At 37.5% G+C, this 23,056-nt stretch overlaps 1 protein-coding gene across 3 annotated transcripts in view; it reads left to right on the plus strand.

The window, feature by feature from the left end:
- eys (eyes shut homolog) overlaps nucleotides 1-23,056 on the plus strand; it is a 175,017-nt gene that overhangs the window by 77,904 nt on the left and 74,057 nt on the right. For all 3 annotated transcript variants that reach the window (XM_077495542.1, XM_077495543.1, XM_077495544.1), the window contains exons 25-33: nucleotides 3,062-3,158; nucleotides 5,118-5,225; nucleotides 6,978-7,123; nucleotides 13,915-14,086; nucleotides 14,340-14,418; nucleotides 14,979-15,100; nucleotides 17,294-17,418; nucleotides 17,916-18,040; nucleotides 19,298-19,511. In XM_077495542.1, coding sequence (XP_077351668.1) covers nucleotides 3,062-3,158; nucleotides 5,118-5,225; nucleotides 6,978-7,123; nucleotides 13,915-14,086; nucleotides 14,340-14,418; nucleotides 14,979-15,100; nucleotides 17,294-17,418; nucleotides 17,916-18,040; nucleotides 19,298-19,511 — 1,188 coding nt within the window. The remainder of the gene's footprint in view (nucleotides 1-3,061; nucleotides 3,159-5,117; nucleotides 5,226-6,977; nucleotides 7,124-13,914; nucleotides 14,087-14,339; nucleotides 14,419-14,978; nucleotides 15,101-17,293; nucleotides 17,419-17,915; nucleotides 18,041-19,297; nucleotides 19,512-23,056) is intronic.

Below are 23,056 nucleotides of genomic sequence, written 5' to 3' on the forward strand. Positions count from 1 at the left end.
TTATCCATCTCAGGGGGCGGCCATTTTGCCACTTGCTGTCGACTGCAGATTACATCAATATTGGTCGGGGCTCAGGCAACGACCAATCGCAGGTCACCTGTTTTCTGAAGCTGCACTGTGATTGGTTGGTAGCTGAGACCTGAGCAACACTGATGTCACTTTCAGTCAACAGCAAGTGGCAAAATGCCCGCCCCCCTGAGATGGATAAAAACGGATGGATTTTGCTGCTTACCTCACATTCCACTAACACAATATTAACCAAAATACCATATTTAGACTAGTGGGCCTCATAGAACATATTATTATCAATAAATAAATAAATACATAAATAAAAAATGGGGGGCAGACTTCACCTTTAACTTTTTTGCTCACCAGCTGTGGATAGTGGTTTCCTAGAGTCAGTAGCCACTCAACCACTCACTTACATAGACTAAAAAACAAAAACCTTTTCAACTCAGCTTTTTTTTTTCTTCTTCTTTTCTAAACCACCTTTTAAACTTAACTGACAGCCAGTCTGATAAGGAGACTGTAAGGACAAATGTAGCAGTCCAAACTAAATTCACAGTCACAAAATGAAGACATCCGTCATATTTCAATTGAAACGCCCATCAAAGTTAGCTCACTGTCCACCGGGGATTACCCTCAATTTCTTTTTTTACTGGGAGACATTCAATGGCAGTGGCAGCCATCTCATAACGGAGCTGCAACCATATGATGGAATGACTTCACGAGCTTGTGCCTCCGCTATCTCTCAGTGCTCTGTCAAAGAGAAGCCTCCAGTCAGTGCTTAGTGGCACAAGATGCATTACATTGTGCTGACATTCCAAATAGCCCCCCGAGGTGTTCCACCATTGCAGTGACTGACAGGCCAGGTTGGGAAACCTGTGCTGTCCCATAATTCACTGGATGCTCTCTGCGCTTTCACATTCTTACATCCCAACATATACAAAGCTGTGACTTGTCACCACATAGCATCACCCTAGTAGTGTATTTCAATACATTCACCTACTGTATCACTTTGCTTTATAAGGAAATATATAGCTTGGGAGCCATTATATTTTTGGCTGGGTTGCGCACAGAAAAAAAATATTGCTCAGAAAACAACATCAAATTTATGGTGGCAATCAATCGACTGCAGTCACTCCCCCGAAACGAAAGAGTGGTCAATCATGGAGTAACATCGAAGAGAAGTCCGATACTTTCAAGGTGGTGCTGCATTTCATTCAAAGATGCAATTTGTGGTTTTCTTATGGTTTTGATATATTTTTGCTCTTTTGAAAGGTCTAACCTATATAAGGTGGCGGAAAAATGTTTTAGGCTTATTTTTTCCCTTTCTAAACCTCAAATTCACCAGATAAAAGCAGGCTCTGGATAAAGCTATGCAGACATCAACATAGTATTTGGAATCCCTGAAGAAAACTATCAGACACATTGTTGTCTGCTCCATGTGTTTATCATATGTTTACAATGTAGCCTACTGTATTATCCAAAAACTTGTACGCTTAGCGAAATACTACTGTTTCACAACAAAAGTGAAAGTTTGTGGGCATCAGTTGTTTGGAAGTAACTGTAGGTAAAAATACAAATTACTACCCATCCAATTTGCTGAATGATGTAATACTGTACAATTCAATACCCCGTAGCTGCACTAAATTACCTTAAATGTCAACTTTGTGTGAAACTGAATGTGCTAGCTCAACATCTGTCGTTGCCTAAGCAAACTTGAAAGAGATTTACAGCTTTCCTGCATTTCAAAGTCAGTAATTAATATTTATCACCATCTACCAGTACTTCATTTTAAAAACACCCTACGATAATATACGGTGTATATATATCTATATCTATATATATATATATATATACATATACATATATATATATATATATATATATATATATATATATATATATATATATATATATATATATATATATATATATATATATATATATATATATATATATATATAAAAACTTTATTTTATTTTTTATTTTTTTTAATAATCGTAGCAGTCGCTACTTAGGCCACACCGCGCCTTACAGGAGGCTGACATATTTCGCTGCCAACATCCTGTTACAGATACCTGAAAGAGAAGAACTTTGCGAGCACAGTTATCCTCTGGTGTTAGTTGCAGCTAATGTGAGACCAAATGGGTCGACCGCCTCTTATCTTCCACAGCTGGAGCCTGCAGGTGTCGTCGCTAAGTCCCGTGATTCGGGCTCCTTCTACTTTGCTCTCGCTAGCTTTTGCTAGATTCTCCCACTAGCCGCTCTTGTTAGCCGCTCCAGCTAGTTCTTGCTAGCCACTCTTGCCCGCTGCTCACGCTAGCTCCTGCTAGCTCCTGCTTGCCGGGTTGCTCTCTCGCTTGCTCACTCACTCCAAATAATAAATTGGCAGTAATTGGTGGTAGGCTTGGAAAGTGTGGTCTCTCGAAAGAACCACAGTGCTTCAAAAATGTATTTTATGAGGTCACCACTAGATGGCATCAATTGTACACAGTGTTCCAAAACGGTTCTATTTTAGTAGTTGTTGTTCATTAAAGAAAAATAAATGAATAAGCAGAAAACTATTTAAAAAGTGGATTGGGACTTCCACCAGAGGCAGAACATTAGAGGCTCCGAAGCAGCTTCAAAAGCCCTGCCAAATATCCCTGTTGATCTGCTTAGCCACCCTGCCCTCAACCCCCTAATGAAAAAGGGCAAAAGAGCTCATGGGCTTTAGCCTCTCCCTCTTGCTAAACTTAACAAGAAGCCCTCGTCCTTACCCGCCTTCTTCATTCACACAGACATATGCATAGAATGGCACACACAGACGCACACCTCCCAAACCCCAAACCACTAACCCTCAGACCAATCTGTCCATGGCGCTGAAGTATTATTAGACTTACATGCTCTCTGAGGGGAAACAGTGAGTGCTGAGCACTGGAAGATGAGAAATGCTACAGGGGCTACGAGTTCCATTAAAATGGCGTTCGCCAGGGCCTTGGTTATCATCGACCCTGACGTTTTCAGCAATGTGGGCGGGCTCACCGATCCATGACCATCTCCTCTGTCTTTCAAGGATTTGAAGGAAGCCGGTGTGAAACTGACACCAATGAGTGCAGCTCTAATCCTTGCCGAGCCAACAGCGACTGTGTGGACCAGGTCAACGGTTACAGGTGACAAGTCTCAGTTCCTCCAAATGCAGTTTACTGAATATCTCTTGAGAGCACATTATTGTGTTCAGAGTACGTCAAAGCTTCTTCAGATCTAATTGGCTTTATTGACAAAACATGAACCCGAAGACATTTTTAAGTATGATTTTAGGATTCCATTTCTCCATAATAAAAAAGAGACTTGGAAACATCTAATTAGGTGTGTCCAAAATGTTTCCTCCAAGGGCCACTAAATTAAAAAAAAATAAAAAAAAATTGAAAGGTGCAATGGCCACTATTATATTCTTGAACTTTATAAAACACGGTAAAACCAATCAAGCAATTATGTACTTTAATTATTTTTGAGAAACTCCACTACACGTTTCAATTAGAGGTAAATTGCTTTGGCTTTTTGATGATTTTGGTGTAGGCTGCACCCCTGTACTGTATGTTTCTAGAATAGATATGTCACTCACCCTCCCATGAGTAAATTCCAATATGGAGGACCATAAAAAGAGAAATCTATAATAAGATGACAATCTTTAAAACACAGTTTACTTGAGGATCATGCTGTAATTTCTCAAAAATATTTGTATTATTTATTTTTTGGGGAAAAAAAGGAATCACAGGTGCATTTTATACATGAGTACACATAAAATTACGAAGATTTGTCACATTGTATACTATAGTATAGACGTTATATGTAAAACAATATCGTATAATATATAAGTGCATGTTAGCCTCACAAAATTACAGTAAATAATCAACAATGTGATATATTCACAAATCTGACTTTGACAAAGGGCAGAAAGTAGATGAAAACATTTTTGGTTCTGAAACTGAATTATAAAGAAATGTTGTCATTATATCAGTTATAGTTTGTTTGCATAGCTAAAATAAATAAATAAATAAATAAAATAAAATAAATTAAAAAAATCTCCATTCTATTTTATTAGTAGTATTTGTAATCAGTCATGCCCCTGCCATTTAAACATTCACACCCAAAACCATTGTGGGCCTTGTGAAACATTTTTTGTTGTACGCCACTGAAAATTGGACGGTGGGCCGCAAATGGCCTCCGGGCCATAGTTTGGCCACCCTGATCCATTTTAATTCTACTTTTTGATCCTCTGCTTTGCACAGGAGGCTGTGCAAAAGTCTGAGACCATGATTCAATTTGGTGTGATAGCAATGCTACACACAGTTTATTATCAAATTAACAAATCCGGCAAGTAACATACCAGTGAAATGTTAAATTTTATTTTCATTCTTTAAAAAAAAAAAATTTAAAAAAAAGAAATGAAAGGGGACAGAAAGAAGTAAAACTTGTAATATCTGCCGCAATCCACACAAAAAATAATAATCAGCACAAAATAAATGACAACAAACAGTCAAGACACTTTCAAAGTATCCATTAAACGAAGCAATTCAACAGCATGACCTGGGGCTGAATATCTATTTATAATAGTTAAGCTTTTATAGATTTTTAAAAAATACAAATAGACTGGAATGATTTGGTTTTATAATCCAGATTGTGCCACACACTGACACCTTGAGTCGAAATACATTGTTCTTTTTGTTTTGTTCTGTATCTAGGTTTGGAAAAAATCTGTTCCTCTTAATCTGTACTTTTTTTTTTCTTTTTTTTTTTATTTACTTTACATATTGATTGGTAAAATTTCACAATGGGATTCATACATTATTTTAAGGTGGTTAAAACTCCATCAATTCATTCATTTTAAAGTTTTTAGTTGTATAAATATTGGGTTAGTGTGGTCTCTGTATCCACAACCGAAAACGACACGAATAGCTCCTTTGTGTAAAAGAAAGATTTTGGCTGCACACCCCACATTAAACACACATACTGTAAAACAGATTAAAAAGTAAACTAACACTGTTGAAATAAAAAGTATCCATCAAAATGGGCCATCATATGTTTTGCCCACCACCATCCATCTTTTTGATCACATTTATTTTTTCCAGCTGTGTTTGCAAAATGGGATTTTCCGGCCTTCACTGTGAGCAAGACATCAATGAGTGTTCGTCACAGCCTTGCCTCAACGGCGGCACTTGTCAAGACCTCGTCAACAAGTAAGAATAAAAAAACAAGGTAGAATTGATAATGATGTTTTTATTTTCGGATGTGTAGGCGTGTTCCTCTTTAAACTGGTAATCCTTGGCATGGTGCATAATATGCAGTATGCTTACGGGATATCATCCTCTAAGCTGCTCTCCAGAAGACAGAAACTGGATTCAGCTGGAAAACATCATGTATCTCAATTCATTCTCCAGTCCGGCACTTGGGGTGCTTCTCTCTGGTGTGCCTAATGGGAGCTTGCGGGGGCTTAGTCGGACAGATGGGTAGAGAAGTCCCAGGGCCAATTGGAGTCCTAAATGGTTTGTGTCCACTTTGTCTCCCGCCATGATTTGGCTCCCGTGTGACCCGGCCCTGCTCGATACAACGCCGGCCTTCTTATTGCACAGTCCGGTGTTTTAACCTCACTGGCCACTACAAAAACAACACAACGCACCCACCGTTATCTTCATCTCCCTGAACCGACAAGTTGAATAAGCTCTTGTGCACTGAGCTGATGTTCTGTATCTGCCTCTGCAGTGTCTTTCCACATCTGCACACATTCACGTTCCGCGCTCATCGCACTGTGTGCGCAGGGAAATGATAAGTCGTTATCAACTGATGCGGTTTTGTTTTATAAGGAGCTCAAATTCAGCGTTGGCAGGCAGGCGGCCAAGCAAGAGAGTGTTAATTATTATCAGACGACCGTCCCCTGGCCACTCGAGCCTTTTACACTGTCCCTAATTAGAAGGCACGGTGCTTTTGTGCCACATGGCAAAAAGTCTTGCATATCACCTAAATTGGATTTAATGTCATCGATTTGATGATAACAAATTATACCTCACTTATGATATTATTTTGATTTCAGGCAACCTATAAATGGGGACGCCATTGCCTCAGAGATGTGAGGTCAGAAGATATTAGAGCCAATGACAGCTGGGGAGAGGGATCTGAATGGAGTAAACTGCATTATCAGACTCATTAGGCTATTCCCTTCAGTAATAAGTCATCAAGCATAATTCAAAGTGAGTTGCACCCAGGGAGACTTAATTGCTGCTATATTGTTTCTGTTCGAGAGAGATGTCGCTCAGGCTCAGCATGAAAAATCGGCCATAATTTCAAAGTTTCTTCAACCAGTCCAATAATTCCATCAATGTTATGCCATCTCTTATTCAGTAATTGCGGCAATATAAAGTAGTATACGCTAAAATACATTTTGCTCGATTTATGGGTTACTGCAACTTAATAGGAATATTTACGGTTCAATTTGTCTTATCGTTATAGCATTTCATTTCAGTATTACATATGTGTATACAGTGTTATTGTATTAGCTATGAGGCTGCAGTACAGTATTTCCATCTCAGAAGGGAACTTGGGTTATCTCTCTTTAGCATTGCTCAAGCGGTTCAGATGATGGATGGATGGATGGATGGATGGATGGATGGACGGACGGACGGACTTAGGATCATTTAACATTTTGTAACATTTTGACTCATTGGTTAGAACACCTAATAAAGTCTGTCCATTCCAATTCTGTAGGAGGCAGTAATGCACGTTACCACGTATTCATCGGTTATCGACATCGGCACCTCTAAATTATTGGTTTATCTGTATTGGTTGAAAATAGAATTATCGTGCATCCCTAGTTAATATCTGATATTCTATTTCAGGTAATCTTCCAAATATGTTAATTTGCAAAGAAATTCTGACAGCATGCACCTCATCCATTCTCACACTTAAATGATTTTTTTTCCCCCCCTGTTCCACAGGTTTCACTGCAGTTGTCCTCCTGGATTTTTCGGAACGCTGTGTGACCTGAGTGGGAACGAGTGTCAAGCTTCACCTTGCCTACAGGAGGGCACCTGTATCAACAAGCCGGCGGGCTTTGAATGTGTCTGTCGCCCTGGATACGCAGGTACGTCTTTTTCCCTCTGGTGACACCAAGATCAATAGAAGAGCCTAAAAAGCTTATCAGGGCTGCGCTGACACAGATGTGGTTTAGTGTAAAAACTGCTTCCCAACATGTTCTTTTAATTGGCCCGCCTGCCCAAGCCAGATGCAGTTGTTGCTTTTTAGTGAAGCTAACAAGATAAAGATTCATGTCACCTGTTTGGTCTGATGGAAACTTTTCACTGTCACATCGCTGCCTTTATTTTATTTCATCAGCTTTCTTTGTCTCAGAACACTATATTTGTTTCTTCAATCCATTCGTCTTATTTTCCAGCCAGACAGATATCAAGCTATTTTAGCGCCCGTCCGTGTGCATGCGTGTATGTGTGTTTTTGCACTAAAGCCGATTCCTGTCAGCTACTGGGAAGATTAATTTCATTTGTCTTCTGCACTGTATCATCAATTTATCCTTCCTCAATTGAAAGAGGGGGAGAAATCTCAGAGGTATTGCGACTCCAGAGAGCAGAACCTGACACGCATGGCCCAATTCCCACTGAAGCAGCTTTTATTATTAGGCTTGCGCACACTATAGTACAAGTCATTACTTTTTCTGATGCTCTAAGCTCATGTGAGGAAACAGGACTCCCCAAGAGAGCTAGCGGCCGGAGGATGCGGTCTGACTTGGCTCAAAGCAAGCGGAATTCACACAAGTGTTCACTTTATAACTTTCAACCGCAGCACAAAAACTAACTGGCAAGGTTTGATGTAACTTCTTTTCATTAGCCTGTTTAAAATGGATTTGAATGTGTGTTTTCTACTTTGATAGAATGTCAACCCTTTTTTTGGTTGAGATTCTGACATTTCTTTGCGGCACGGGCACCAGAAAATCAATAGCTATTTTTTCTTTTTAATATTGAATGCCACAATCAATTTAGGGTCCAACAGTTGAAGGTGCGTACTAATAAATCAGGGTAGTCTATATCTGTTAGCTCGCATGGATGTGATTACACAATAATGACAGTTCGTTTCCACCTGCATTACATTCCATATTGGATTTTATTAGTGTTGCTGGCCAGTGAGTCAGAATGTGCATCTTTATTTTGGACTTTGTTTGGTCTTCGGTGTGAACAGGTTGCTTCAAGTCTCAAATACTTTATTTTCAAAAAAGGATCAAACATTTGTAAAAGTGTTTGGGATGAGGCAGTGCTTTGGTGTCAATTCCAAAACATAAAGAAACACCATACAATAAGAAACTGATAGAAATGAATAATGTCGGCATTTCTTTAAGCGGTATGACAAAGCACGTCACTGCATGCACCCATTTCCTGGTTCTAAGTGTCATAAAGTCTTAAAAATATAATATATACAGTACACATATATTGTCTGACAACAATACTTAACTCATTTCCTTCCAAAAACATATAAATATGTTCTATTATATCTATTTATATGGGGGTTTTTTTGTTTTTGTTTTTTTCCTGTCTGTGGATCTCACTCTGCTTCATCTATCCTTCTCTCCTTCCTCTCTTTAGTTTTTCCTCTGGTCTCTTGAGATCTCCCTAATTTGTTGGAATTTAGAGGTTTCTGGGGTTGGCGTGAGATTCTGATTTTGTAACCATGTGGGTGGCAGGTGGTGTTGAATTTCACTTTGATTCATCTTTCTTTCCTTTGACTTTTCCTCTGGTCTCCTGACCTTCTGAACTTCACGACTCTTGCAAGACTTTTTTTTTTTTTTTGTTATACGAGAGCATACAGAAGACTTTGATGCAACCTCTCAACTGCAGAGAAAGGGTGAAAAGGGTGATGGTCTTTATAAGACTAATTTTTACTTCATAACCAGCACTTTGTATGCAGTGATGTTTGTTTTAAATTGTTCTATAAATCATACACTTGAATGGGCCTGGCAAGATATGCGTCGCTCACATTTGTTATTTTGTATTTATTTATTTATTTTTTACCACCAGAAATTTCACTATTTCATCCAATGGTGCCTACGAATTTGTGAATATGGTTAATGAAATGAATTAGCTTGATGCATTGGTTAGGCATTTGATTGGTCTGGCAATGTATATCGATCTATGCCAATGTTCTTATACTGCAATTAAAAAGAAAGAAAATAAAAAGAAAAATTTTGTGACAGCATTTTGAAATACTTTTACAATATGTTTAGTATGTGTGGTGTATTTTGTATCTGCAGTAAAACTTCAAGTGCAATATGATGTTTCATCATTAGGCTATGGGGCGCTAGACTTACTATAGCCTCTGAACCGCGTATTGTAATAGAAGTATTTATAAGTCGACAAGATAATATGTGCAAGGATGTTTGACAGGGGATGTCCATGACATAATAGTACATCGAAATATGCTGCATTAAATTTAATACCTTGGCAAAGAAGGAAGTTTTTTTGTTTTTTTTAAATGTCGTCACCACCAGATTAATATTTTACAAACGTCAAAAAATAATATTTTTTTTTTTAATTTTTTGACAAAACTAGAATTAACTAAATGTAATCATTAAACCAATAATGATTAATAATTTGCCATTTTGATAAAAACAGTAAACTCACCAAGATGTAATAGTGAGAGGAACATTTAAAAGAATTGCTGTGATGACCACAGATGATTGTCTGTTTTAGTGGTGTGTTGTCGTGGTGGACCAGCCAGGACAAACTCATGTTGCATTTGCATCCGTCAGAACATTACTGCATGTGCAGTGATTTATGTCACATTACAATCACGAGATATTTACTATTTTATCCATGGATTGGCTTCTATAACATCTAATCATTTAAACCTACCTGAATAGAATGTGAATATACGGTAAAGCTCTTAGCGTATCTACTTCTGGAGTTGTTAATGAGTCGATGTCAAACAAACAGCTTGCCACTGAAGGCATTTGACTGCTGTTGATTTCAATTCAGCACAATGGCTTTAAAGTAAATTATACTGAACAACTGTAGAGAGAGCCCAGGAGCAAATAAAAAAACAAAAAAAAACAAAAAAAACAAGCTTACTGTTGCTTTACAGGTATATCGTTCAGAGGCATGCAGTCAGTAATTGCCTTAGCATAGCCATCCATCCATCCATCCATAGCCTCCCAAATTAATCACGTAATTATGCACAACTACGTTTTGTGCAGTTGTATACATTATTTTCCCTTCGTGCCGTACACTATAAAAATGTTAATCTCACTCTGAGACAGCCCAGGCAGCTGCCTGAATCTCACTTGTCGGATCATTAATGAGGATGTTTTGCTTTTCAGGCCCCCAGCATGTATTGTTTAACTATACATGGGAGCCGCATTCCATCCTGAGGTCAGGAGTCATTACGGTAACATGATTAATGGGTGATCACGCTTAAATAAATCACAGTTTTGGGCTGTTGTCGTTTGCCGCCCTCTGTTTTCTCGTCTTCACTCGTCATTAAGGAGTCTGTTCCCTTGAGTGATAGGACGGTGCAATCAGCACATTGTTGCAGTTTCCTCAGTCAGCACATTGTTGGATGATGATGATGTTGCAGTGAGGCTTCAGTGAATTTGCTATGCTGGATGAACACGACAATAAAAATGTGTCATCAGTTCAATCTTTTGTACCAAGTTTGTACAAGCTTTCCATAAAGGGTTATTTTCCCTTTGCTCTCACATTCATCCCTTGATTATAAAGCAAGATGTTTTATCAATCAGGATTTTACAAGAAACACGTTCATAGAATTTATGTTACACACCAAACAAATGTTTGAATTAATTGTCCATCCATCCATTTTCTAATGTCAGTGTATTTTTCCAAAATGTAGACGACATGCTATTAAAAAAAAGAAAAAGAAAAAGATTTACATTTTACAACTGTGTGGTTAATCTAACTTACTGTATTTGTTATTTATATTATTGAATATCCAGTCCCCCGAGGAGACGTGCAGAAAATGAAAGTCTTCGTAATGTGTAGAGTCTAATTCAGTTGCTGATGTTTGTGTGGAAGCTGGCTGATTAAAGTTAATGCTGTCGAGAAACTAAAGGATGTTTCTCCGTATGATAACTAATGAGGTGTCAAACTGACTCGTGAGAGTTAATGATTTGGCTTGAAGCAATTTTTTCTTAAAAAGCATTAAGGTTTTTATTTTTTATTTTTTTATTTTTATTTTTTTACAGTAGTAGAATGTTAAGTGAGCATGAGGGAACTTGAGGTTAAGAGAAATGGCTACAGGCCAACCATGATATAATTTGATTATAAGTGCCTTGTCATTAAAATTTCATTTCCATCAGACCAGATGTATTCCAGTTAATAAGAGTAACATTATAAAGCAAACCTTTATCATCTATATTAAGGTGAAGATGTGATGACCAATATATCTAACTTAAATACAGTACATTGCACAATTTTATTTCGTAGCATTTGCCCAAAAAAAGTTTTGGACAATTCTTTAATTGAAAATATAAAGAAAGATTGAAACACATATGGTTATAACTGAATTAATCCACCTGATCAACATACATCGTAATTGGAGATTGTTACATTTTTCCAAGAAGCTGGGCATCTTTAAAAGTAAAGAAGATGATGATATTTTTCTACCAGAATGGAAGGGCTCACAGGAAAGGTCAGTTACCACCTGATTTTTAATGAAAGTGGAAAAAAACAACATCAATATAGTTTTTAAAAAAAAATGCAACGTGACCTGCATCTTTTAAATCTATTGAAAATAATGAATTAGCCTGACAAAGCAGTTTACTGCATCAATGGGATGTACAGTTCAACAGATAATCATTACATAGCTTGACAAGGGCATGCAGTAAATAACCCATTGTGTAGCATTAAAGGATAAAACTGCAGCGTTAGTTATCTTCTCGCCAAAAAAGTCCAAGAAAAACGTCAGATATATGGTAATTTTTTTATTTGATTTTTTTTAATTTACTTTAACTGCAAGTATGTGAAACCACATTTAATTCACACTGTCTGGTTGCAGTTTTATGTTGAATGTTGCGAGGTTGTATCCCCCATGGTGTTGATCAATAAATAAATACTCCCTTGAATCTCACACCATTTTATTTTCTTTGCCAAAGTTTGGCCTTCCCGTTATGGCAGCAAGAATCGAGGCTCATCTGACCAAGCAATCTTCCTCCAATCTTCGATTGTCAAATTTTCTTCCAATCTTGCATGGTCTCATTGTTATGAGTGTATGAGAAAGGATACTTCAGTTTCCCATTGAAGTCAACGTGGCACCAGGTCATATGCCCTGCTGTGTTCTCTTCATGGTTCAAATTATTGTGCTTTCTTCTAACGAGTGGATGTTTTCCTTGATCAATCTGGGCATTTTTGTCTGACCTCATCATTTTTGCCAAGAAAACTCTCCTGAGTCTTTGCTTTTTGTCTGGCCAGCTTCGATAAATCCGACACATAGTTCTGAGTGACAATTGGTCTCTATTGATTCAGCAGATCGTGTTGACTATGTCTACGGGCTTAACCCATTCACTCCCAAGCATTTTCACTGAAGCAACCCCCTTCGCTCATGGCTGTTTTGCTGGATTTTGACTGATTTTGCAAGGCCCACAGAATATTGTGTTCTATTGCTATAAAACATGGAATCTACCAAAAGAAAGATTAGAGTCTCTTCTTTTATCAGGAAAAAAGATGTACATTTGTATCTGTTTTGCAGCAATTATCATTAGAATATAGCGAACTTTCATCATTATTTACAAACCTGTTGAAAACACTAGAAAAAAGAGCTTGTTGCAACATGGCCCTGGCTGATATCTTATACTCTGCTGCCACCTGATGGGCGTTTTTTGTAATAACTACCATTGCTTTTAGTGACCTCTTCAGGTCAGAATCTGCAACAAGCCTTCTGTATGCTCTACTATATATATATATATATATATATATATAGGGGTGTGAATTGCCTAGTACCTGACGATTCGATCCGTATCACGATTCATAGGTCACGATTCGATTCGATTCCGATATGAATTTACAAGTCGATTGTTACGATTTTTTTTTTTTACTCAATTTAGAAAATACCATTCAGTACACTGTAAGATTTGTATGAAAATGTATTATTTATTGATCTCAAACTTCAGTGTTATAACTGTGAGCCACTGTATTTAACAAACAGGTTGTAACATTGTTCATGTTTGAACAGCATTGAAATAAAGTATTAAGGCTTAATGTTCCATTAATATAACATTATTCCATGCTTAAGGTGTGAAAGATGTTTTGTTGAATATTTTTTCATCAAAAATGGATGTTAAAAAATTTATTCGGCTGCCTATTGAATCGATTCGAGAATTGCGTGATGTAGTATCGCGATATATTGCCGAATCGATTTTTTTGCACCCCTAATATATATATATATATATATATATATATATATATATATATATATATATATATATATATATATATATATATATATATATATATATATATATATATATATATATATATATATATATATGTATGTATGTACATAAAAAAAAACATAAATATGTTTTGGGGAGTGAGGGGCAAAGTATTAAAAATCATATTTACATGTTTTGATTCAGTTAATAAGGTGTTTATTTGTGTTAACTAGGAATTGAATTAGCAACGAACAAAGTACATAACACACACATTTTAGCACGCTTGTCAACCAACTATTCCCACAAGAAACAATGACTATACTCTGAGTGACATTGTATGGAAATATGAGTATAAAAATCCTGATTTACACTTGCAACTTCATCTCTCAAGACTAACAAATATATATGTATATAGTTTTTGTCCTTAAAACACTGACTGCCTCTCATGTTGACTTGTACTGTTTAAAGAAATGTGCTTTATTTCCTAGGGGCATGGTGTGAAGTTAACATTGACGAGTGCATTTCAAAGCCGTGCCAAAATGGCGGGAGATGTATTGACGGAGCCGATCGATATCACTGCGTGTGCCCCGTTGGCTTCTTTGGCCCCGACTGTGAGTCCAACATTGATGAATGCTTGTCGGCACCTTGTTTTCAAGGGAGGTAGGTATTTATCTCTGTCCCCTTTAAATGGGAATTGCTGTAGATTAGGATGAACTATGATGGGATCACTTTGAATGAAGGTCCCTCCACACTGTCTTGATGAATTTCAAGTTATCAAATGACATGTTTCTCAACATGTGTTTTGTGCGGCAATAGGGCTGCTTTCAAAGAAGCATTCTATTTAATCTTAACTCTCATCAGTTTACGCTACTTAAATCAATTCCGCCCCCCCACTGTTTCCGGCCCACCTCAGCTGTCATGATGGAATCTCTTCCTACACGTGTCTTTGTGAGGTGGGATGGAGCGGCAGCAGATGTGAAACAAACATTGATGTGAGTGGAGTTTAATGATTAAACTAGCTGAATGTTGGGGAAGAAGAACTTTGTAGTCTTTGTGTAGTCTCTGGTGTCACTAACTTTATCGACTCGCCTACGAGATAGCGGGACTGAAGCACAACGATCATGCAAACGGTGTACAAATACCTGATTAAAGTAAATGGCTCAGTCTAATGTTTAATTGATTCAAACACAACACAGCTTCAGCTGGACTCCAAAGATAAGGCATTGTGTTTCTTATAAGGGCTCTTTGAACCAGCCCAGATACCTTTCGTGTTGTGTTAGCTGGAGCATTGGTGATAAGATTGGTGTGTAGTGTTGTCAAATTGCATTTATTGTCAAATATACTATAGGAGGTGCTTAGGAGTAATAAATACATACATATATATATATATATATATATATATATATATATATATATATATATATATATATATATATATATATATATATAATATACGGTACAAAGGTATTTCTTACTGCCTCTGTTTAAGCTAATATTCTGTACTTTTGTTGTGACCCATTACAGATAATATTTGATGTATATTTATTTGCAGAACTGTGCTCCCAATCCTTGTTTGAACGGAGGCACATGTGTGGATCTGATTGATAAATGCTTTTGTCAGAGTGCTTACACAGGAAAACCAACTGATGGCGAAATACGAAACTTTACTTGCAGGTGAGTTGATATGGATGTTATTAGAGATATATCTATATGTTTTTGTTTTTTTTCAGTACCAATATCAATTATTAGTCGTCAAGGAGGCCGATAACCGATATTTGGAGCCGATGTTCATTTTCACTAAAAGGGAAAATATTGGCATCAAAATTTTAAAATAGCAAACTCCAACTCTTAACTTTGATTTGATTTGAAGCATATGTTTAAAGTAAATAGCTCCCTATTGTTTTCTACACTAAATATAGTTTTCCAACATCTCCAAATATCTGAAATGTTACATTTTTTATTTATCTTAGTTTTAATTTCAAATAAAAACAGAAGTTGCACAGTGATCTAATAATGGCAATAGAGTTTCTCCTGTCAAAGACTATGGAAGAAGGTGAGACCAAAAGATGAAAACGAGTCACACTATAATCTAAAAATGCACAACAAATTTCAAACCTCATCTGATAATAATGCCTGTACATAAAATGAATGAGCGTCCTTGGATGGATTCTCTGCATGTTGTGAGAATTTATGTTTTCATGGCATTGGAATAATTATTCTTAAACAAGAAAACCTCTAAAAATTAAAAGTGGACCATGCTTTAATTTCATCTCAGAAAAAGGTGTAAGAAGAACCTTGAATATTTGACTGAGATCTTTGCTTTTCTTGCAGAGTTCAACCTGTCACCAATTAAAAATACATTTTGAGTAGCGCTTCGGTGTGTGCGTTCGTTCATATCGCACACCACTCTTTCGGGTAGGCTGCAAGCTAGTCATTACTATTTAATTGCAGACTTACTGTCCCCTGAGTGATGGCATGCATCTAAATACATGTTGTATGCGGTAAGAGTGTGCGGATAGGACTCTGCATTTCACACAATGTCGTCCATTTAATTGCCTTGTCTGACCTTGTGCCGATATGCTGCTGTAGAGTCTGTGTCACGTTTTAATGTATCCAGGACAAGCATGAATTCAAAAAGGTCACTGCTCTCATACAATATTGATTTAGTGAACTGCAATTTCATATTCACTTCAAGGTAAATTTATTGACGTTTACATATATTACCGGCAGGTAAGCTTGATGTTCACAAATAAATGCACAGTCTGATAAATATATGCGACAACACACTGTAGGTACTGTACACATTTACAAATCTAATTGTATAATACAACTGACTTGATCAACATATGCTATGAGATCTTACGGTGTGCTTATTATTACAGTTGTAGTAACTTCTAATTGGGTTTTCTTTAAACCTAGCAGAAAATTAAATTCACTCATGCAGTATTTTTTCTTGGTCGAAAAACAACAACAACAACATTGTTTTATCTGCACAAGATGATTGAAGTGATGCATATTCTGGTCTGCACCTGTCCAACAAATAACCTCAGAAGCACTCTGGTGTGCATGTATGGTCAGCTCAGAGGTTACGCATGAAAAACTTGCTTATTCACTTGGTCTTGTACATGATGAAATCTAAAAAATACCTGACACAGCTCACTTCACAACACGTGCAAAAAAACATGTATTTATGATTAGCGAGAGTGCTGTTTGTTATTAAAATGCTTCCTGAGGTTATACAGTGGGATCTTACTAAGATGTGTTTTTTAAAGTTGCCCAATCGAAAAATATTTCAACTTGAATCCAACGGACAAAATCTGGAGGAATAACAAGATACAATGGTTGAGTGAACGTCTTGTGTACTACTGTATAACAAAAAACAAAAAAGCATGCATATGTGAACGAATGTATAAATTTAGCAGATGCAATGAAAACCGCAGAGGCCAGAGAATTGAACCCTGTGGAACACCATACACATATATTTGTGCGACCAGTGTCTTTATTGCTCGACATTGTTGGTATGTATGAGGTGATTACAACAATAAAGAAATCACACAACGTGCCATCATAACAGCCCCAAGTCAACTAATGAGTGCACCAAATTTCCTGCACAGCTAGGCGAAGCAATGTTGTGTGATCACTTGCAGCCAATGATGGTTCATGATGAAACAGTGTCGGGTGTGTATATCCTCCAATTAGAAACTAATCTTATTTTAATAAGCCTAGGTCAATTAAAAAGAAGAAAAAAAAAGACAGCAGCCAACAGGCTCTCCGATAAATAATGAAGCATCTCTTGGTTACAGCCACCACTGTAGAAGGAACTGACAGCCTCCCTCCCACGTTTACGAAGATGATATGTTTTCTTAGCTGTCCGGCAGGTTTCATGGGGGATTTATGTGAAGTGGAAGTTAACGAATGTGGCTCATCTCCCTGCCACAACGATGCCGTTTGCCAAGATCTTATTAATAGCTACGTCTGCCACTGTCGGTCAGGTAAGTCGCTCACACATTGTGGAGGTTTGTCAGCTGACATCGAGCTGCTACATGAACCCTTTGTTACTCATGAAAAGACTGCAATGTCGTCTTCCTCTGCCCCACTTTCCCAGAGTGCACTTTGCCATTTGTAAAGCATTTTAAAACATAAATAGTTTTCAAATTAGACTTGAGGCAACTGAATAAGGTGATGTGAAAGGTTACAACCATGCCTGTATAGCGTCTACTCTTCCGAACATTCTAACCTGCCTTTCTCTGGGGGACGATCTAGTCATACAGTATGAGAATAAAGTGATAAATAGGCGATACTTCTGCGCCTCATTAAAATGTATGCGGCAGCCGTACTCTTAGTGAAAGCCTTTTCTTGTCTGTGCATAAGTGTGAACCCAAAAAGAAGAAAATCAATGTGGGAGCATCTGATTGATATTCACTTCAGAGGGTGGAAGTGGGAGAGCCAGGGCTCACCAGTGCACTCTGTGGGCTTTTGTTCCTGGCAGGTTGGACAGGCCTTCACTGTGAGGATGACATTAATGAGTGCCTTCCACAGCCCTGCAACCAGGGGATGTGCGTTCAGGGTGATCCGGGCTACGGCTACACCTGTTTCTGTCGTCCTGGATTTGTGGTGAGACTCCCCACCTGTTTCTGCCTCGCCATTATTATTTTTTGGGGGGTGGGGGGGATTAACCTTCATCCTGCGCCTTCAGCTCCCTCGCTAATCATCCTTATTAAGAAGCAATAACATCACTTCATTGTACTGATAAAATACTGGTACTCCATTGGCAACATTTGGGTCAAAATGGGGAGCAAATCAATAACTCACAAAACAACCCATATAATTGGTTTATTTGTGGGCTATTAATTTATTGTGACTCAAAATGTTGGGTTAAATGGCTCAAAAGTTTGGGTTGGTTTATTTTCAACGCAATTTAATTGAATTATTCAACTAACACCAAAAGTTGGATCAAGTGAATAACCCACATACCAACTTGTGGGTTATTAGTCTATAATATAAACCCAACATTTTGGGTTGAATAGCTCAAAACGTTTGGTTGGTTCATTTTGACCCAACTCAATTGGGTCACAAAACAACCCAAAAATTGGTTATTCTGTCAGTTATTTGTGTAATTTGATCCAACGTGTTAAATAGTTTAAAAAGTTGGGTTGATTCATTTTTGACCCAATTCAATTGGGTTATCCAATTAACCCAATAAGTTGGTTCAAATGAGTAATCCACAAAAACACACATGTAATTGTGGGTTATTAGTGTAATTTGAGCCAACATTTTGTGTTAAATAGCTAAAAGATTTGGGTTGGTTCATTTTTGACCCGATTCAAATGGGATATTCTATTCACCCAAAATGCATGGTCAAAGGAATCACCTACAAAAACAGCACCAAAGTTCAGTTCATTTTTGACCCAAATATTTTTTATAGTGTGATTTGAATCAACCAAATTCATAGTACATTTGTCATCAGGAATGATGCATTCTGAAAACATTTTACAAACCTAAACCATTCCTCCTTCCTCTCAAACTCCAAATTCATCCACGGTACTCTCTAAATTGTAATGGCTGCAGTGAGGGGTGAGAATGTGAATTTCAGAAGATTGCCAATGCCCTATGAAGGGTTAAAACCAATTTGCCTCCAAAAGAAATTGTTGTTCACATTAAAAATTGCTGAACTATGCTTACAAACAAACAGCACTGCAGTGGCACCTCACCTCATTAAATTACCATTTATGCATAAGACTACATTTGCATAAATGCACCTAATTCAATATTACTTCAACATGAACTTTATTTTTCATACCGTTAACATTATGTACAGTTAGTGTTTCATTTCATACTCACGTCTACAGGCTGTTTATTCTGTGTACACAGGGGAGGAACTGTGAGCACAACTATGATGATTGCCTCTTAAATCCATGTCCAGAAGCATATTCCTGTGTAGATGGCATCAACAAGGTCACCTGCCTCCCTCCTGCAACGGATGCTGTTCTCTTGGAGACTGCACTCAAGAACATCACTCGCGGCTTTACACCACATGTGCAAACACCGACACTCAGCCCCGCGTCGACAGCTGAGCAATCCACAGGTACAAAACCACACTTTGCGTGTCCTATAGGTGCGCAACTTCTGCTGTGTTCTTGATTGAAAGTTTGAAACCATTTAATTATGGACTCATAAGCATGAAAGGTTGCATTAGTATTTTTGCCGCTTTCTTCCAGATTCATGTGGCGCTTGGCTTGATGCACTGTGTGTTTTTTTGTTTTGTTTTTTGGTGCAGCTGCAGAGAACAAACATAGGAAATGAGGAAGCAGGTGTTCAGCAAATTGTCAACCACAACACAGAGAGGATTCTAAACAAATCAATTCTTTCCACGTCCTTTCCATTGACCGTTCTTGGTCACTTTGGAATGAGTGGAAACTCTCTGACTTCAGTATTTCCCAATAAAATGTCATGCCTGTTTGGGGATTTTTAGAAAGTCAAAGAGCCTAAGGCAATACTTGTATTGAGTCGGCATATCCCTGTCCACCTAAACAGTCTCGACACATTTTACCTACAATAAAATCCTCGATTGATACTACTAGAAAAATGGCCTCACTCAAATTAAAAGATGTTGATTTACCTTATGTTGTTGCTGTCTGAAAAAGGTTGCCGCGTGCTATTAGACTATAATTGAATTATATTAGTGAACTGTGCATCTATCCCTTCCTTACGGACCAAAAGTATAGATTTTTGAAGATATATATTTGTCACATTGTGACATATGACGTTTCGGCCGATGAGAGAGTAAGGATGTAACGATACCGACAATATGGTGATATCGCGATATTGAAACTACCATAATATATCGTCGTCATGTCATGATATTAAAAGCAGCACATCTATTAAAAAGACTGGTTGATTTCCATTTGTGCAGTTCTAGCACCCTCTGGTGGCTAGCTTTTTAGTGCAGTTTAATTTTCACAATGCATCTTTTGGCCCTTTTATGTTTAAAATCCACGTTAATGGTCAGATGAAGGGGCATATAATATGCTTGTGAAACGAGTCAATATGTGGAAAACTCATGTGTGCATGCATTAGCAAGGAAGTGCCTCAATATTAATTGTCATTAGAGATTATAGGTCCTTTATTTGCATTACTGTAATGTACAAAAACATAATATTGTGGGTTTTTTTAAGTATCAGCTCTTTGTTTTTTTACAATATTTTGACCTTTTTTTGTATTAGCAACCTCTCCATAATATCGTGATAATTATCGTATCGTGACCTTCATATTGTGATAATATTGTATCGTGATATCTGGATATCGTGACATCCCTATGAGAGAGAGAGAGAGAGAGAGAGAGAGAGAGAGAGAGAGAGAGAGAGAGAGAGAGAGAGAGAGAGAGAGAGAGAGAGAGAGATTCTGACCAGTTTACATGTGAAAGAGAAGCTTGTTTTGGATTTGTTACATCGTAAATGGTGATTAAATCATAGCATGTTATTTCTAAATAAATAAATAAATAAATAAATAAATAAATAAGCATGCTCAACCACCAAGCATGACTGCCATGTTGCATATGGGTCACATTTCAGACATAATCATACTCATTAATTATCTGTAAGGCCTCCCCTGTTACATAGAGAAAATATTCTTGTATAAATAATTATCTCCTTCACTCTGCATTACCGAGTAGCTGAACAGTATAGTTAAAAGAATTAAATAAAATAAAAATCCGGTTGGCCAAATGGCCAAATGCTTCACCAAGTAGTTTGTATCTCAAATGTGTGTGGTAAAGGTCATGCACTTCAAGAAAAATGGCAGGTTGTTGGGCAGTAGCTTTGTCATTATGGTCCAATAATTGCAAGAGTAAAGTCGAACTACTTTACTCTCACTATTTTAGCAACTATCAATTGAAGTGTGAAGTGTGTTAGAACTCAGAAGAGAATTGGCATCAATTTCTCATCAAGTACTGGAAATCGGTCAGTGCTCTTTTTAAAGTAAAGGAGTGTGGTCAAATTCTAAACGTATAGGGTTAAATTGGGCTCATAAGGTGATGTTTATAATGTGAAGCATGATCTTGTGTTTAGTGTATAAGTGTTTTTTTTTTTTAAATGTGAATGCGGAAGGTCATCTACATAATCCCCTGGATCAGGCTGATACGTTTTGATAAGAAACACCTAAGGCACCCTTGAGAAAGGTCTCACCCTTGAGCAAACTCATATTGAATAGGCCAGGCGTCAAACATATGGCAAAAATGTTGATGCCATACAAAAGATAAAAGTCCAATCATCTCAATACTCTTTATCAGTCAGATGAAAGGTACAGATCACATATTTCATACGTTATTGCTATTGAATAGCGCGGTGTCAGAGAGGAGGCAGATTGTTTCTTCTTGACAGATGAGATCTGCCTTAGCTTTGAAACTGTTCACAAAGCAGCAGAGCAGTTAAACAGACCTATTGAACACAGACGAGCTTGAACCAATTCAGTGTGACACACTGAAATTCACTCTGGGCCAAACATAATTGAGTCTTCCCAGCTACACCTGATCCATTCTTGGGCCACGGTGAGATGTATTTGTGCAGAGGGTTACATGTGTTTGAGTACAGAAAGGCGAGCAATCATAAAGCATCTCAGATATGGACAACTTTACAATGAGAGTGAATTTGTTTTAAGGTTTAAGGACATGGAAACCTGCGAGTTTAGCTAACTAGGTCGCAATCTAAAAGAAAGCAGTGCCCTTGGTGCTGCTTGAAATAAACATAGACGTTGCTTTTTTAAACCCCAGTCTGCTTCACAATATGTTTTGGACAAAACAAACACGTCAATAGGATTTTAAAAAGAGGCTATGAGGTACAGTGACTCGGATTCACACTGATGAACACAGTAAACCTCATTTCGCAGACCAATATGGTCCTTTTCCGTTTCAACCATCACTGCACTCACAATGCTGTGCTTCGCAGTTTGACAGATGATGAGGATCGCAGAGGCCAGTTTTGGTGGGGGAAAGCTGACTGCCATCAAGGCATGCTGACTTTCTTCTGCCATGTACACAATATGAAATTTACTAAATTTACGTGTGTATATGTATGCATGTATGCGTGTACTGTATGTAGGGGTGTGTCTGTATATATATGTAGGCTATATATTCTATATATGTATGATTTTTGTTATTTCATTGGAGTTGGGTTTGATAGAAGATGGCTTTGAAAAGTCAGGTTTACATGTTTGTTCATCAATCTGTTCCCTTTTTCTTTCTTTTTGTCCTTTTTTTTTAGATTGGTGGTTTGATCAGAGATGTTTTAATTCACAATGTATTTATTAGTGAGTTTGTATTTCCAGTGCTGCAGAATTCAATGCCTCAAATTGAGGTCTATTTCTAATATTTAAAGAGATCGTTCGGCTTTTTTAACATGAATCTCAATTTGATCCTCACCTCCCGTGTGTGCGATCAGCACTGACTTACCCCTGACAGCGTTCTGTGACACGCGTTCTGGTTCGGCGTTGGACGAGAGGAAAATAGTCCAGCAAGCTGGCTGGGGTCTCGGAAATAAAGCGTTTTTCTTCTAAAAACTATTTGTTTTCAAAAGCGTGATACATTTCCATCACAATACTCTTTTCTGAATAAAGTCAGACGCCATTACCGCCAGC

The sequence above is a fragment of the Festucalex cinctus genome, chromosome 14 (assembly GCF_051991245.1).
Source record: "Festucalex cinctus isolate MCC-2025b chromosome 14, RoL_Fcin_1.0, whole genome shotgun sequence".
Classification (NCBI taxonomy): domain Eukaryota; kingdom Metazoa; phylum Chordata; class Actinopteri; order Syngnathiformes; family Syngnathidae; genus Festucalex; species Festucalex cinctus.